This window comes from Pteropus alecto, unplaced genomic scaffold (genome assembly GCF_000325575.1).
Source record: "Pteropus alecto unplaced genomic scaffold, ASM32557v1 scaffold40, whole genome shotgun sequence".
Lineage (NCBI taxonomy): Eukaryota > Metazoa > Chordata > Mammalia > Chiroptera > Pteropodidae > Pteropus > Pteropus alecto.
Genome location: NW_006431919.1, coordinates 1,920,258 through 1,937,712, shown reverse-complemented (window position 1 = coordinate 1,937,712; position 17,455 = coordinate 1,920,258). Strand labels below are relative to the sequence as shown.

The 17,455-nt window shown below is 51.9% G+C and overlaps 1 protein-coding gene across 2 annotated transcripts in view; it reads left to right on the top strand.

Moving 5' to 3' along the window:
• The window catches only part of CAMK2A (calcium/calmodulin dependent protein kinase II alpha), a 55,718-nt gene extending 40,724 nt beyond the window's left edge, over positions 1-14,994 (top strand). The window contains exons 14-19 of one of the 2 annotated variants that reach the window (XM_006906397.1): positions 812-844; positions 1,834-1,882; positions 8,073-8,148; positions 10,751-10,845; positions 14,479-14,707; positions 14,983-14,994. In XM_006906397.1, the coding sequence (XP_006906459.1) occupies positions 812-844; positions 1,834-1,882; positions 8,073-8,148; positions 10,751-10,845; positions 14,479-14,707; positions 14,983-14,986 (486 nt within the window). In that variant the 3' untranslated portion in view covers positions 14,987-14,994. The remainder of the gene's footprint in view (positions 1-811; positions 845-1,833; positions 1,883-8,072; positions 8,149-10,750; positions 10,846-14,478; positions 14,708-14,982) is intronic. The other variant, XM_006906398.1, reaches the window with a different exon arrangement.
• Positions 14,995-17,455: the final 2,461 nt, after the last annotated feature.

Genomic DNA, 17,455 nt, shown 5'->3' with positions numbered 1-17,455 from the left:
TTCGTCACAGCCGGTAATACAGGGGAAGCTACAAATCCCCCCAAAGCTAGAAAGGCAAAATGGCAGGAACCAAAGACTCAAATTCTGGGCTCTGCTGTGTGTCTGGCTGTGCCTCAGTTTCTCTATCGGCATAAAGGAACTGAATAGGCCAGTCGCTGGGAAGCTGCGGACACAAGCAGGATTTCAAAGGCCACTTAGAGGACTGGTTCCCACACCTGGTCTTGCTCTGAAATACCTTGGAGATATTGTTTAAAATAGAGATCCCCAGGCCCCATCATAGAGTGAGTTACCAAACTCCACAGAGGGGCCTGGTTATGTATGTTTGACACAAGTTTCCCAAGTGACGATGACACTCGACCAAGGAGTGGGATCCTTTCGGCCTGTGGCGTCTAGGAGGAGAGACTGGGGCTCATCCCCAGACCTGAGCGCCCTTTTGTCCTTCTAGAGCTTTAGATTCTGGAGGCCTTAGGTGACTGGCATCCGAGACGCAGGGCTGGCTTCCCCATCAGAGCTCGGCATAGAGGGAGCCCTGGTCCAAGGGAGGCTTGGCCTGGAGCTCGGTGGTTGGATTGTGAGACCCAGGCAGCTGTGCACGATGCCCAGAACTTCAGGCTGAGAGAGGACTGGCCCCACCAGGTCAGCTGTTGCCGGTGGCCCCGACTCCTTGCCCTGACGCCATGCTGGCACGGGACCACAGGAGGTCCCTGAGGCCCATCCTCCCCGCAAACCTCCCCTGTTGTTCGTTCTTCTGCTCCCTGCCGTTTTCACGCTGTGTCTTTTCCTGTCCCATCTCTTCTCCTTGTTTTTCCAGAAAAGAAAGTCCAGTTCCAGCGTTCAGTTAATGGTGAGTGTCTGCCGTCTCCCAAACGCCGGTAAATGCTGGGCCTCGGACCCCCGCTCCTGCCTCCCTCCTGCAGGCTGCACTGGGAACCTGGGGCGGGGAGAGGGTGCTCAGGGCGTGCTTGGTACGTGTGCCTCGTGTGACAACATGTGTGTTGTGTGTGCGTGTTGTTGGCGTGTTTCTGTTGACACCTCCAACTCCACGGCCCAGACCGGCAGCTGACAGTAGACCTGAGAACTCCCTTGGGTACGAAGGTTGATTTGAACCTTATTGCACATCCAGCCCTCGGCTTCTCGCTTCTCCCGCCCTCTGCTCTGGAGCTCATCTCAGGGCTTGGTTTGTGCCAGGTGCGGCGAGGGGTGGGGGGGTTTGATTTGGCTAAAGCAGTGGGTGCCATAGAGGCCCTTCTTGAGCAAGGCTACTCAGGGCCCGCCGGTGGCAGAGGAACCACCAGCCCCTACTTCTGTCTAGAGGTTCCATGGTGGTATGGTGGCCCACGTCCCTTTTCTTCTGATTCCATCGTTATCTCCCTCAGTTGTGTGGTTCTTCTTCCCCTGAAAAGCCCAGCATTTCTCATATCAGACCTCTCTCTCTCTCTCTCTCTCTCTTCCTCTCCCGCCAACGTGTGTATTCCTTCCCCGATTCTGTGGCCACCATGTGTCTCTCTGCTCCTCCACACCCCCTCTTTCCTCCCTCAAGCAGACAGAGCCCAGGAGCCCCTCCCAGCCCTTCCAGAAAGGCCAGGGTTCTCCGCATCCATCCCTCCATCCACGCCCACTCCCCACCCTCCACCAGCCACCTGCTTAGCTGGGTCCTTCCCTTCCTTAGGCTTGGAAGTCTGACAGGGTTTTCAGGGTAGCAACCGGATGGCAGAGCTGGTGAGGCTTACAGAAACCGGGCCGCAGCATCAGGCAGCCGGGGCAGCCCCTCACTGGCCGTGCCCCTCCTGCTGGCCGGGCCGGCCTCACCACCTCCCGTGTTCTCTCTGGCAGGAATCTTCGGAGAGCACCAACACCACCATTGAGGACGAAGACACCAAAGGTAGGGGCGGTCTCGCCTTCGGCGTCTGCGTCCCCGGACCTCCTGGCAGGCCCCCATCACTGACATCCCCGGGCCTGGAAGGGCCCCAGCACCAACCCTGTGTCTTGCTCGTCCACAGAGAGCCTCGCGTTGGCTCCTTCCTTCTCTCGTAGGGGTTATGTATTTACTATGTGTTAGAAAAAAACAGTCTAACATATCGAGTCATGTATGTATCGTTGTGGTATACCTTTTCCTTTTGAAGTAAGTGTTTTTCAATTTTTCTAAGTGAGTTGATTTTTGAAACACGAAGTAATAATAGTAAGAAAAAGAAAGTACGAAAGCAGAAAAGTACAGTTGACTGGAGGACGGAAACTCTGCTTGAGAGCAGCCCCCAAAGCAAGGGTGACTGTGGCCAGTGGCCAACAGTCCCCCAAAGCCCTCAGACGGACGAGGGAGCAAAAACCCAGATAAGTGTGATTGGATAGTAAGAGAGGAAAGAGGGAGGACAGTAATAGGGATAATGGCTTTTATGGGATCTTTTATGGGATGCTCGCTGTGTGGTACACTATAAGTGCTTTGCAGTAGCCTGAACATCACAATTACCCTAGGGGGTAGGCCCTGTGATTAACCCCATTCTACAGCCCAGGAAATAAAGTAGTTGAGTCAATTGGCTCCAAGTCCCATAGCTTGTAAGGATGGAATCAGGATTTGAACCCAGGCAGTCCAGGTTCTGGCTCTGGGGGTCTCCAGGTATGGAGCTTGGAAGAAGGACAATGGAGTGCTGACTTCTGCTCAGAGGACACCAAATCCTTAGATGAGTTGGTGACATCCTGCAGTTCTTCCTGTACCTGGTCCTCCTCATCCTGCTAGGACTGGGAGACCAGAGAACATAGGGGTGCTCAGACTCGAGCGTTGTCAGAGACACCTGAGAGTCTCTGAAATCTAGAAAAAACACTTGACCTGGAGAGATCACAGCTGTACCAGTTTAGAGATTTTTCAGGAGTTTAATTTGCCTCTAAAAGAATACAATGATGGGGAAAAGTGCATTTTATTATGTTGTTGATATTTTTGCTCAATTGCATCAGATTTTAAGGCAGTTTTGACGTGCTAAGTGCCATGAGTGCCTCTTGATGGCTAGATTGCCCTGGAAGATCAGCCCCACCCTGTGTATGTTGCTTTCTGGTCATTTCCCAGCTGGGAAAAGGGGGCGTGGCCACTATCGTCACAGCCTGGCACTAGAGCAAACCAGTCTTCTATGACTGCAGTAGTGACAACTTTTAAAAATACATTGTCTTGAAGAAGAAGCCCCTGTTAGGGTCCAGTCAGCCTTCTAAGTCCCTCAAGTATGATTTTCTAACTGATTTCCTGGCGGCCCCTGTGAATTCTGATTCTATAAGTCTGTCTTGGGCTGAGACATGGCGTTTCTAAGACATTCCCCAAATTTGAGGCTCGCTGTTCTGATGGTAAGATTTGAATTTTGAGGAGACTCTTTGTGACCTCATAATCCTCGTCTCAGAGCAGACGGGGATGTGGAGGTGAGCTGGCTCTGTGCTTTTTCACTGGGGTCCATTTGCTGGGTGACCTTGGACAACTTACGCAACCTCCCTGAGCTTTGGTTTCCTTAACAGTGAAGAGGTGATGATAGTAGTTCCAACCTCAGAGGATTGCTGTGCAGATAAAATGAGAGGCTGCTTATAAAGTACTTATACAGTGTTTGGCACATAGTAATCGTTTAATAAATCTTAATTTTTTTTTTCAGCTAGAGCTTGTGGTTGACAGGAAGCCACATGACATTTTTGGAACATCAATCATACTCAAAGATTATTTTAAGGCAAATATTTATATATTAAACAGACAGAAATATTTGGAAGAGAATGCAAAATTTGTACGCGCTATTAATATAAAATGTGAGCTGCCAAAGACATTTTCCACCTGGGGTGATGGCTTGGGGTTGCTTCCCTGAGGCCCTACATTTTCAATCATAATTCTCTGCTTTAGAGAGAATAGAATGGGAACATTTGTGAAGTCTTCAATTTTGGTTCACCTAGGCCCCTTTTATATAGGGAAACTAGGCCCAGAGAGGAGAAAGGGCACTTCCAGGTTACCAATGGCAGAACTGGGACGCTATTTCCTGCCTCAGTTTCCCTACCTTTCAAAGGCCATGTCTGATGGAAAGGATGCTGGCTCAGCCCGGAGCTTTTCCCCTGTTTGTCAGAAAAGAGGAGCCCTGTGCCTCCCTCAGCTTCTTCAGGCCTCAGAGAAGATTTTTAGAAAACCATTTTCTGGTGTTAATTTGTTAAGTCTTCTTCCTAAGTGAGAATAGCAGCTGGTGGGGTGGGTTCTGACCTAACATTAAAGTTAATTAGAAATGTCATCCTCCAGGGAACATTTTCCCCTGAGCAAAGAAAGGACATTAATATTTCAGAGCCCTCAGGCTTCATGCACAGGCCTCTCACCCTCTGAGCATCACTGAGCTCTGCCAGGCTTCTTCCGCATGCCCCTACCTCCTCCTGGTCAGCTCCATGAAAAGTAATTTCCTCTCCAACCCAAAGGGCTGCCTCAGGATCTCAGCAGAGACATTCTGGGAAATATCGGTCAGAAACGCTGATCCCATCTCAGCCTCAGCTGTGTGACCTTGAGAGAGTGACTTAACCTCTCTGGGGCCTCAGCTTGCCCATCTGTAGGGAGCTCTCCTGGACTGTCTGGGTGAACACCTGGAAAATGAGAAATGCCACAGGTTGCTACTGAGAAGCTGCTAGATGAACCCCTCACACAGCAATGAGATTGCTGAGGGGCCCAGAACTAGAGTGAATTTCTTCAAATTTAAGGAGATTAAGATTCTATCCCAGAGAATGAATCCTGTAGAGATTCCTGCCCACTAAGCTTCTACTATTAGCGTACTTGGTGAACTGAGTGGCTGGAGTCACAGCCAAGTTACTCACTGTCTCAGGCTGCATTAATAGAAGTATAGTGTCCAGAATGGGGAGGGGGTAGCCCGGACCTGATATTCTGTAATATCCAAGCCATATCTAGAATTGTGTGCTTATACTCAGAGAGGCATCCAGATAGCTCAGAGACCCTTGACGAGTAGATGGCCAGCTTGAGTCAGATCCTGCAAACAACATCCTGGAGGCCTTCAGCCCCGAGAAGAGAAGACCAGTCAGGGAGCAGGCACCCATTGCGGGGCTCCAGAAGGCAGAAAGGGACTAGAACTATAACTAGGGACTTTCAGGGGGACAGATCTCAACTTGAAAGAAGAAGGAGGCAGATGCCCATGGTGAGAGCTGTCCAATAGTGCAGCGGGTTGTCCGGCAGGCTGCAAGCTCCAAAGTTTAAACTAAGACCAAACCATCACATATTAGGCTGCTGGGAAGCATCCTTAGCTAAGGTTAGAGGCCGTCCTCAGGAGGAATCTCCAACTCAGAGACTTGCAGTTGATAGTAATCACAGCTCTCACTTACGGAGTGTCAGGCACTGGTCTAAGTGCTTTACATAATATGTCATTATTTACATAAATGAGTTGATATAAAGGGCGTGGAACAGTAACCAGTTTTTTGTGAGGACTATATATGTATTAGCCATTTCTATCGATATATTCTTAACTCACTTAATCTTCAGAACCACCCTATGAGATAAGTACTATTAGTAAGTCCCATTATACATATGGGGAAACTGAGGCATGGGGAAGTCCCTTGCCCAAGGTCACACAGTTATTAAGTAGCAGAGCCAGGACCCACACTCAGGGAGAGTGGCTAAGGATCCACATCCTGGACTACTTTGCTGGCCTCTCTGAGAAGTAGCCACAGGAGACAGGGCGTTAAGCACCGGCTCATAAAATGTCACGCTGGAAGAATTCTTAAAATCCCAGCTGAGAAGGCAAGAGAGGTGGCACAGGTCCCATGGCTCGCCATAAGCCCATGGACTTGCTCTGGTTCGTCCCCTTGACTCCTAGGAGAGGCTGGAATGAGGTGTGTCCTGGCAGGGATGGATTTCTTCCCATCCTCAGTCTCCAGTTTCCATGAAGGAGACAAGAACTGACCAGGAGGCTGGGCTCTTGGGCTCCTGGGGAAAGAGGCTACCAGGTGACTGGGAAATTCCAGGGAACAGGGTAAAGACAGCAGCCCCAGACCCTGGATTGATGCCATCCACTCGTTCATTCATTCATTCACTCACGGCACCTCATCTCTAGCCCCAGGCAAGCTCCCAGAGTGACCTGGCAGAGCTCATGGTCTCAGATAGACTCATTCCCTTAGCAGAATTAAGAGACAAAGAATTCATCATTCGCTGTGGTGACTGACATTGAAGAAGATAATTGTTATGTTTGCTGAGTGCCCACCATGTGCCAAGAGCCGTGTTGGGCAGGGCTCTTGCCCTGAGGGGCATGTGATGTTGGGGAGAGTGTGGTGGACTTTGGAGCTGCAAACGGTGATTGGGCGGTTGGTCCGGTGCAGACTGTTTAACTTCCTTCACCTCTGGTTTGCTCATGAAGTTGTGCTGTGAGGCTTTGAGGTTCCAGAGGCTGAGCACATAGCACGATGCCTGGCACACTCATTCGTTCAATATTGAGTGCCTGTTGGGCAGGCCTGTTCCAGGCTCCGGGGATCCAGTGGGCCAAGGGGCGTCCTGGCCTAGCCTCCATGAAGCTTGTATTTGACTTGGGAAATAGATAAGCTCAGGACCCAAAACATCAGGGAGCATGTTGGGGCGCTGGGGTCCTCTGAGAAAAGCCCTGGGTTGGGAGCCAATCTCTGCACCCTATGCGCTCTGAGTCCTTGGGCAAGTCACAACCCCTTACTGGGCCCCCAATAGTTTGATAAGGAGGCTGAGTCCCTGGTCTCCAGGGGTTCTGCCAACCTGAATGTTCTGTGACTCTGTGTCCTCTGGGTCTGAGGTGAGCCGCTCTATGTGAGATGGGGTGGGATGGCATGGACAGTGCTGAGGAAAGGGGCAGGGACAGGGCCTCAGCCAAGCATGGTCTTTCTCCCATGTTCTCAGACTCAGAAATGGGCTTTGTGTCCATCCGTCTCACCTGAGGCTTCTCCGGAGGCCAGTGAGCTGACCAGGTTTGGAGCTAAGCTTGAGCCTTGGGCGGAGATGAGGAGGGCCTGCTCCTGGGAAGCCGAGTGAGGCTTCTCGTAGGACTGTCCTGCTGGGAGCCAGGACACCTGGCCTCAAATTCCTTCATCACCGAGGCTCAGTCTCCTCAGGTGTCAGGTGGGGGAAACTGGCTCTGTCCACCTCCCAGGGTGTCTATGAGACTGTGTGAGAGGATGCAGGATATGGTACCCACTGTTCGCCAGGCTTTGGTCCAAGTGCTTCGTGCACATCATCTCATTCTACACTCATACCAACCCCCGGAGGGGCATTGTCATCTCATCTGACAGACCAGGAGGCAACTTTGTGGCCCACAGTTGCCCAGCCTATGAGGACCTGGGCTAGAATTTAGAGAAAACCTGTCTGGTACAGAAGCCTGGGTTCTTTACACGGTATATTCGGCCCTGAATGAATGAGAGGTGATGGTGTCTGCATTTTACAGATGGGAAAACTAGGGCTCAGAACATCATACATCGAATAAGAAAAGCGACATCTGACCCTTTGCCAGAAAGATAGCAGAAGTTCGTGATGTTTCAGTGGCAGCAGGAGAGGCCAGGTCTCAACAACTGAGATTCATTAGGCCTAGAAAGTTCTGAAAATCTTGGTGCCTGATTCCTACAGATGCGCAAATGGAGCAAAAAGCTCATTCAGACTTATGGGATAGAAGTCCTAAGACCTTTCTTAGCAGCCCCAGTTTGGGCGGTGGGGAGGCCCTAGTTTGTGGCTGCTGGTGACAGCCACCACAGCTAACTTCGTTTCGATTCAGGGGGCAGAGCAAGGTGGTAGGGAAGCTTATTTTGGAGTCAAGACCTGGTTTTAAATCAGGCCTAGAATCCGAATGCTTTCGGACGCAAAGGCTGCCAACTAAGACACTGGTTCTGTCTTTTGCAGTTGAGAGAGGTTTCATACTTTTTAAAATCTTCTGGGGTCTCAGTTTCTTCTGTGAAACGGGAGTAACAATACCTACCTTCCAGGGGCACTGTGAGGGCAAATCTACACGAGGCCCTCAGGTCTCGGGACAGGGTCTGGCCCACGACGAGGACTCAGGAAAAGGTCGTTGGTTCTTCGTTACTATCACGACTGCTACTATTTCTGTGTCCCCCCTCCTGCCTTACAGTGCGGAAACAGGAAATTATAAAAGTGACAGAGCAGCTGATCGAAGCCATAAGCAATGGAGATTTTGAGTCCTACACGTGAGTCAGCTGGGTCCATCCTGCATGTCCTGACTGGATTGTTGTTCGGGGGGAACTGATGGCTGACTTTGGGGACGCCCGTCTCTGGCCCTCAGTCACTCTGCATGTGCCGTGAGTCAGAATGAACTCATATTTCTGTTTTGCGTTCAGACCTTGTGCCTTTATTGAGCTTTCCGTTTGCGATGCTGCTCTATATCTCAGTCCTGCTCTTCCCCATCCTTCTCATTTCTCATTCCCCGGAAGGAGCTCCAACAAGACTCTTTTGCTTCCCCAAGGAAAGGGGGTGCTTCCAGCACAGCACGGGCGTCCTCATGAGAGGAGCTGGAAAGGAGGGAAGGGAGGCAGGCCCCTCAATGGTCTTGCCACATGGGCCTGGGTCCTTGCCCTGGACCTGCTCAGACCTCTGACCTCAGCTGGGCAGGAAAGGGAAGGAATCCAGAGGATATGCACCTCCAGTGAGCTGGAATGAGCAAAAGAACTCCCAAATGGAATCTGACATCCTCTGGGGAATAAGGCAGAGAGCACAAAAATAACAAAATGAAGCAGGTCATACGCAACATCCCCAGCACACCTGGACCAGCCATTGGAGGGGCGGTTGTGTGCAAAGGCTGAGCTGGAGCGCCCCCTGGTGGTCACCCACACCCTTCCTGGTCTGGCCCTCAACCTGTTCTCAGCTGGCTGATGAAGGGTTCTGGGCCGAAGCCTCAATCTCTCTGCCATGGCTGACAAGGCCTGGGCCTGAGCCCCCACATGTGCTTTTTGGTGGACCAAAACTGCCAACAAAGGCAGAATGACTCTTGCCTGTTGGGTTCAGGTGAGGTAGGGACAGCCTGGCTGGGGTTTGCTTTTTGGGCAGCCTGTTCCTGGTCTCTACTGTGTCCAGGAGCTGAAGTTTGTCTCCCAAAGGCTTGGCAGGCCACTGTGGGAGGGTTTAGCAGCAGCAGGTGTAAATCTCCAGAAATCTACTGGTTATCTCTGGAGGAACAAGGACCTTGGAAGGCGTAGGTATGAGACTGAGGCCGCATGTACATGTGTGTGCATGCACTTGTCCACGCATGCACATTTGTGACTGTGTGCACCAGGGGTGTGCACTGGGTGTTGCATAAAAGCATGGAAATATGCTGTTAAATGGGTTGTGCAGCTGGCCCCAGAAGAGTTACGTCAGCCATGGGAAAGCCTGAGAGTGGCTCTGGTAAGACATGGCCAGGGAAGGAGGAAAAGAGAGGTGGCTCCTGTGGATTCCAGTGCCATTTCTGGGGACTTCCCCCGCCCACCCCCTACCTCCCCACACCTCAGTGATGTCACTTCTTCTGGCATTTGTAGCCTACTCTAGGTCCTAACCCTTTGCAAGGACCTCTGGGGCCCGTGGTGACCTGAGTCTGGCCCTGTGTAACCATGAATAAGCCCCTTTGTCTCATGAGATTTGGTTTCCCTACTCCATGTACAATGGAGTAGGAGCAGATGGTCTTGGAGTCCCTTCGGAGGCAGGGACGCTCAGAGACCTCCTAGAGAGGCACTTCCCCAGTCTCCCAGACACTCAGAGCTCATACTCCCAGCCTTAGAGGATTCTGCTGCTGGAAGGATCTTGAACATCTTGTATGGTCGGAGCACAACTCCGCAGCCCCTGGTTGACTCACCTGGAGAATTTGAGGTCCTGAGTGAAGAAGTGAGTTGTCTGGGGTCACAATGACAGGACAGTCTGGGCAGAACAGGGTCAGAGCACCCTGCACTCACCATGATGTCCAGCTCAGAAAATGCTGGACCTGACACTTCTTCCAGTGTCTCTAGTTCCTCCCCAGGTTGGAATTTTTGCTTGTCCTAGAGTACGTCCTGTCCCTGGCTTCATTGTCATTGTCATGGGGGTCCATGTTGTGCTACAGAAGACCCCAGAGATTGTTTTTCCCTTCCCCACCTGGCTGTCAGGGTCTCTCAGAAGACTGAGATCTGGACGAGAGCACTGCGTTGAAAACACACAGTTGCCCTGCGCACCTTCCCCCAGGCATTGCTTTGTGGAATGCTGTTTTCTTCATCTTGCAGAAGAGGAAACCGAGGCTCCCAGTGAGGGCTGCTGCTAACAATAGGGCACCTTTGTTTGAAGGAGCAAAATGCACCCCCTCTAGGGACATAGCTACTTGGTGAAGAGAAGTCATTTAATGTGAAGGAAAAGGTCTCCTCCCCAGGAAGACAAATTAGAAAAAGACCCCGGGGTTGTGCTGCCCTGGACTGGAGGCGGGGATGGTATGCAATTTGGAGAGTAGTCAGTATCCAGGCTGGACTGTCCCCGCTGGCGCCTCATGCAGTGCACGAGGCCGCAGTACATTTGTGGTGCCCTTGCTGGGAGAGGTCAAGCCACCTGCTGGGTAAATGGCAGAACCAGGACCTGGACCCGGCCGTCCCAGTTCTAAATGGCACCAACCAGGCAGCGATGCCACACACTGTGCAGTTTGCAAGCTGCTCCCCATTCAGCAACCTCGCTGATCCTGAGACGGGTGCAATCATTTAGTTTCACGGGCTCACCCTCCTCGGGTCCAGGCCCCTGGATTAAAGGGTGGTTCCAAGAGGCTACCCCAGCCCCTCTTTCCTCTGACTTCCTCCCCCCTAGGAAGATGTGTGACCCCGGGATGACGGCCTTCGAACCTGAGGCCCTGGGGAACCTGGTCGAGGGCCTGGACTTCCATCGATTCTATTTTGAAAACCGTGAGCAATTCCGTCTGTCTGGGGGGCCTGTTGTCTGCTCTCGTTTAGTGTCCTGCCCGATGGCACAGCAGGGTGACAGGCAGGACCCCCGGGGCAGCTCAGGAGCCAGCGAAGAGGAAGATTCTGTGTGGACAGGGGTTGGTACCATCTCGATTCCCTCTCCTAATTCTGGCCTGTTAGACTGCCAGCTGCCCACCACCCCTGCTCCTACGTGGCCAAGAATGGGGACTTCGGATAAGCGTGATGAGCCATCTCAGCTGTCTCCTGCCCATGACCCTGGGAGGGCTGGGGAGGGCATTTATCTCCGTTTTACAGATAAGGGAGCCTTCCCAGAGGGGCACAAGCCCAGGTTACTTTCATCTGCACACCTGGGGCCCCCCCAGCTGCCCAGCTGGTCACAAGCTGGCTCATGTGTTGTTACATAAGTGCCCTCTGTGGGCAGGTAGTCTAGGGAAGAGGAGAGGCCCCGAGCTCACACTGCTGTGCCCTGCCTGTTTGTCTAGGTCTCTGTCCGTGTGTCTATCCTTTCTGGGCCTCTCCTTTGCAGGGGAGACTTGGCAGCTTTGCAACTGGGGGCTGTTGGAGGCTGAAGCTGGGCCTGACCTAGGGTGCTTTCTGCCTGTCTGTGTCTCACCTTGGCCAGGGGTCAGACAGGGACGAACCAAAGCACACGCAATTTAGGATCATCGGCTCGGGACTTGGAGGAAGGCCCTGAGAGGTGGCATATCCAGGGTCCCCCAAAGGGAAGGCTGCACTAAATGATTGCCAGTGCGTGGAAGCACCTCTCAAAACTGCACTGGTTTTCACAGTGAGAAAGTTGGTCCCTCTCTAAGTTCTCTTGCAATCTGTCTGGCCTAACAAGGGGAAAGGCTCAGTCAGAGGCCAGTCTGTCTTGAACAGCTCTTAACACTTTCTAATTTCTCTCTTTATCAAAGGCAGAGCAGTCTCGGGCCCAGAACCCACGCACGCAAGAGTGTGGAGCTCGGATTACATAACTTTATTTCATTTCACTGGACTCACTATTAAAATTTTATTCTGTTCATTAATGATGGTGCTAGAAAGTTTTAAAAAATAAATTTGTATAAATTAATAAAGTGAATTGACATAAGGAAATATTTTAATGAAGTAAATACAGGTAGCTCTTGTAGATGATTAAAGTAAAGGTGGTATTTAGGTGACCAAAGTAGAATCTAGTCTAATTCGTCATCACACACAAGGGGAAACTGAGGCCCAGAGTGGGGAAATGATTTGCCCAATAGAACCCAGAAAGTTGGTGACAGACCCCAGCCCTGTCCTTCCCTGTGCACCCCCTTTCATCTGCGTGTTAGTGGCCCCCAGCTGGACGTTCCTCTCCTGCCTGCGCCCAGTCTAACTGAATCTTATAGAGTACAGGGGCTCAAGAGCACCCCCAAAAAGCTGTGAAGAAGGAAATTGTGTTTTTCCTTGATAAATCAAACTGATTCTCCAAGGCTAGCAACGGAGGTTAAATTCCCATGTGAGGTGGTTGGATGCGCGACAGTCTCCATCACCCTAGAGCTCCCTGGCTGATCACTGCGGCCATCTCTCTACTGGTCAGAGCAGGGCAGAGACCGGGCTGAGCTGGCTCTAAGGGCTCAGGGATGGCAAAAGGGAAAAGAACACAGAGAAAAGGACATGCTAGCCCTTAGCCTGTGTCCGGGCAGTTCACCCTATCATAGCACCGGCCCCCTAGACTGTAGGTTTGAACATCTGGTCACATCAAAGGACCCATAAGAGTAAGACCTAGAGTAACCGCCTGCCCTGGGCAAAGTTCCACTCTCCTGCCTGCTTTTTCCTGCTGGAGGACCTGCCCCTTTCTCCCATGCTACCCAGGAGGGTGGATGTTGGAAGCCTGCAGTCTGTTCAAGGGACACCATGCTAGTGTGGTCATTTCTTTATGAAAACCCTTCGGGACCCCAGCTTTCAGCAACAACAGTATGGCCCAGTGCCCTCAATGATGCTAAACTCTTTGTCCCTTCTGGGATTATTCTAGATCATTCGAATTCGGTCCCATCCGGAGACGGACTTCTTTTAGGTTCTACTGCATTTCTTTCAGAAACTGGCCCAACTTGAGATAGTCACATTGCTTCTCTGGACCTCATTTTCCAAATCTGCTAAATGGATGCCTTGAACTAGATGGTCTTGAAGACCTCCAGCCCCGATGCTACAAGGATGCGTACTGAGGCCTCCTTGCATTTTGTAGGAAGGCCACTGGGTGACCTCAGACCTCTGAGTCTGCATTCTCTCTGAGAGCCCAGAATTGTAAAAGTCTATGAGTCTCCATATCTAAGACGCAATGATTTTGAGTCCTTTATTCAAAGCCTGAGTACAGTGTGATTATAATATTAGGGGGTGGATACTACTGAAAGTTTTCTGCAGTCTGAGGGGAAGGGAAGCTATTTTAGATTTGTTCAGGAAATCAGTGGCTCACAAACTTGACTGGCATCAGGATTAGAGGGTGGGGAAGGGATGGGGCTTTTTAATATTACAGACTCTTGAACTAGCATCTCTAAGGGTGGAGATGAGTTTCTCTGAGGGATTCGGACCTACATCTGGGCTCCACCAAGGAAAGGCAGAAAGGATGCTTGGAGCCCAAGGTCCCATTCCTCCCTGGGTTGTCTTTCTGTGCTTTTATTTTTTATCTTGCTGAAAAAGTTGAGTTTTTAGAATCAAAATAATTAACAATTGATAATAATAATAATAGTGGCTATATTTCACACAGAGAGAGCTGGTTTCAGGCATTTTTGTCGATTCTGTCCTGATGACAAGAGCAATGCATTTCTCCCCAACGCCGGAAAACTCTATGACCTCCCGCATCACCAATACCATCCTCACATTCCAGGATTCTAAGATTCTACCATGTTAATACTCCCCAAGTTCTCAGAATTCTAACATGTTGAGAGTAGGGGTAGCAGATGAGGGGCCCACAGGCCCCATCTTTCCTACACAAATGTTTCACGGGGCCTGCACGATGTTTTAAATTTGAACTAGACGCCAATAATTAAAAATGAGGCATTTCCAACTTTCTAGATTTTCTTGAAAAATTAGAGGGTGTGGCAACATGGGTCCCACTTGACTCACAGCAACCACCCGGGAAGGTGTATAGAGCGCCCTCTGTAGGTGGGACACAGTGTGCTCTTCACCATCTCCACCACTCCCTACGTCTCCTTGACCCAGAGGCAAAAGGTCAGTTGTCATTTAGCGTCTTACACTCATTTAGCGTCTTACACTCAGTTCAGCCCTCGTTTATGTTCTTGCCTGGCCTCTAGCGATCTGGGTTTGCGACTCTGGTATAAAGTCATCTGATTCTATAATCATCTTAGTCCTATGTTTCCATGTGTCTGAACATTGATTCTAAAGTTCTAGTCCCCTGCACTCGAAGAATTCGGTATGTCCGAAATCCATTGTATCCGAGCTGGGATATGATCTAGTCATCTGGAAGTTCTGCCTTGACTCCCAGGTAGCTGAACCACGTCTCAGAGACCCCGCCTCCGGAAATGAGGCAGGCGGAGGGGTGTCTGCTGGGAGGGTCGCTGGGAGCTGGGGAAGTGAAGGCAGTGAGGCAGGAGGCCACTAGGTTGCATCTCCTCTTCCCCTTCCCGTTCCCGCCTGCAGTGTGGTCCCGGAACAGCAAACCTGTGCACACCACCATCCTGAACCCCCACATCCACCTGATGGGCGACGAGTCGGCCTGCATAGCCTACATCCGCATCACGCAGTACCTGGACGCCGGCGGCATCCCCCGCACCGCCCAGTCGGAGGAGACCCGCGTCTGGCACCGCCGGGACGGCAAATGGCAGATTGTCCACTTCCACAGATCTGGGGCGCCCTCCGTCCTGCCCCAGTAAGATCCCCTCCTTCCTGCCATCATTAAGACAGTCTAAATGAATGGGGTGGTGTCGGCCTGGAGCGGGGACACGTTGGGGAACCTGGATGCTGGAAGGCTTTGGAGCAGGGGCAGGAGGCCCACAGGCAGGGGACCAGGCCTGAAGGTCCCAGGGGACTCCTAGGCGGCAGCCTGAACTCCATCTAAGGAGGTGGGGCAGGGTGGTTGCCCAAGGAAAACGGGGCACCCTCAGAAGCCCCTGCATTACCTACCACACACGCCCTGTCTTACAGTTGAAGGTCCAGCTGGGGGCGCTGTACCGCAGAGATCTACTCTCCGTCCGTGGAATGTGGCTGCTGGTTCTCCCACTTGGATTTTGCTGGAATTCCCTCAATCACGCCACCCCACTACCACCACCATCACCATCACCTTCATACCTGCATCAAGAAAACCCGCCCGTTCACAAAAGCCATCACGTCTTCAGAGCAAACGACCACATCTCCCCGCCCGCCACCCGTCACTCTCTCTGTCCCCTGCCAAAGTGGGGCTTCCTCGGGCCTGGGTGCCCTGGCCGTTTGCCCGGCCGTGTGTTCACCAGGGGCTGGGGAGAAGGTGGGGTGGAGTCAGAAGGAATGTGTCATCACCCAACTCTCTCCCTGATCGCTCCTCTTCTGGGGGTCCCCCTGGGAAGAGCAGATGAACCCTCAGTCCCCTGAGCCAACCTCCCCTGCAGGAGAGAGAGAGAGGAGCCGACGCCAGGAGCCTCCTGCGGCAGACTGCCTTCCTAACTCTTCTCCCATCCTGTCCTGCCCCCTGGGTCTCCGCCCGACCCTCCTCCCTCAGTGTGGGGAGCAAGATCCTCTCAGGGTGCCCCCACGTTTTTCCTTCTTCCTTCTCCGATGTTTACCTCCAACACTAACTGCCCATTCCACCCTTCCATCAGGCCCAGAGAATTCCAGCTTCGTCACATCTGAGGGAGAGAATCTGATTGCTTTTTGGGGACAAAAGAAAGCAATGTTTAGGTATTCCTTCTACTTGGACCGCATGCCTTTTTATAGCCAAACTTCTGTGTGTTTCGTAAATGGATTTCGCGTTAATGGATATTTATGTAATAACTAGACCTCTCGATTATTGTGAGGAGGGTTGGGTTGGGTTGGAAGGGGAGGTGGGAAGAGGGGTGAGGGATATTTTTTTCTGTTCTACATTTTTTTTTTTTTTTTTAATGCCATCTCTGAGATGGACTTAGTCACCTGTGGTTACCCGGGACTGAGGTGGACTCAGGCCCAGAAGGAAGAGCCTCTCTGTCATTCTGGTCCCAAGGTTCCTTTCAGGACTGAATCAGATGCTAATGCTGATAAGAAATAGTAAATCAAGGCAGAGAGAGGAGGGGAGGTTGTCGGGATGGAAAAATCTGGATTTTTCTTAGCTTGCCTCCCAAATGGGGCCCTTGCGACCACATTTTCCAGGATTTCATCCCACCCCATCTGTGTGCCACCCCCGAGACCCCCACCCATCTCTGGGCGGGGGTGTTCATGAGCATGTGTCTTCATCGCCCACCCCCTCAGTGTCTGCTGGTCCAAGCAGAGTGCTGGAATGTCGACTCTTCACGCCTCATCCTGCGGCCGTGGGCTCGCATCGTTCCTTCCCTCTTTTTTCTCCTTTCTCTTGCCCTTTCCCCCGGGATCGACTCTGACGTGGAACGCCTTGGCACGTCCACTAGGACCTACTGTCTGCACTGTTTTCTTTGCATGACTTTATATGCAGTAAGTATGTTGAAAAAAAAAAAAAAAAGAAAAGAAGAAAAAACACTCAGCAAAACCAATCTACATGTTTTGGACAAAAAAAAAAAAATAGAGGTTGTATTCTCAGTGTCCGACTCGGAAATATGTTGCTGCCTCTCTGTGCTTTTGGCCTCTGTGTGGCCGTGTTTCGCCAGCATGAAATACTGTCCCCTCTGGAGGATTTTAGGGGAGGAAGAGCCACTCCCCAGGGATTTGGAGGAGGCACTGGTTCCCCTGAACCCCCTCCGGGGAGTCCTGAGTGGTGCGTGGAGCAGGACTGATGTGAATGTTTGATTCAGATCGTTCTGAGTTTTCCCTGATCATGAGCTGTCCGCTGGGCTCTTCTCTCAGCTGCTCCTGTCCCTGGGGACAGGTGAGGTAGGCAGGCCGGGGACTACGGGCCAGGAAAGAGGCTGCCAAGGCCCCCTGGTCTCCAAACTGGTTGATCACTGGCCTCTAACCTTGGCAGAGACTCTGCTGCCGAGGCCCAGGGGTGGGCACTTGGCCTGCCCCAAGCTCAGAGGGCTTCCCAGTAAGGTCCAGTGATCCCCGTGTCCCAGCAGCAAAGCCGCCTGCCTCTCGGTGAGCTGTCAGCTCCCACAGCCATCCCCGAGCCAAAAGTGAGGGCGCGGCCTTCACCAGGGGATGCGCGATTACCACGGCCAACTCCGGTCCCTTCTTTAGCCTTGATTTCCCCATCGGCTAAAGGGGTTAACTATTACTGCCTAGCTTACGTTGCGGGGCTGATGGGGGTGTCAAATGGGATGGTGAGGTGAAGCCAAATATACCTGTGAGAAATGACAGAGTTAGTCACTGAGTCACTGGCTGGACTCCTGTTCCATTCTGGGCCTGGCCAGTCCCCTCCCCTCTCCTGCCTGACCCTCATTCTCCTCTTTGGTGCCTGTCAACTGCTTATGAGCAGTGGAGTGCAGGGGCAAGAGCCGTGCTTTGAGGGTTAGTGGGATTCCGTTCCCAGCTCTGATCA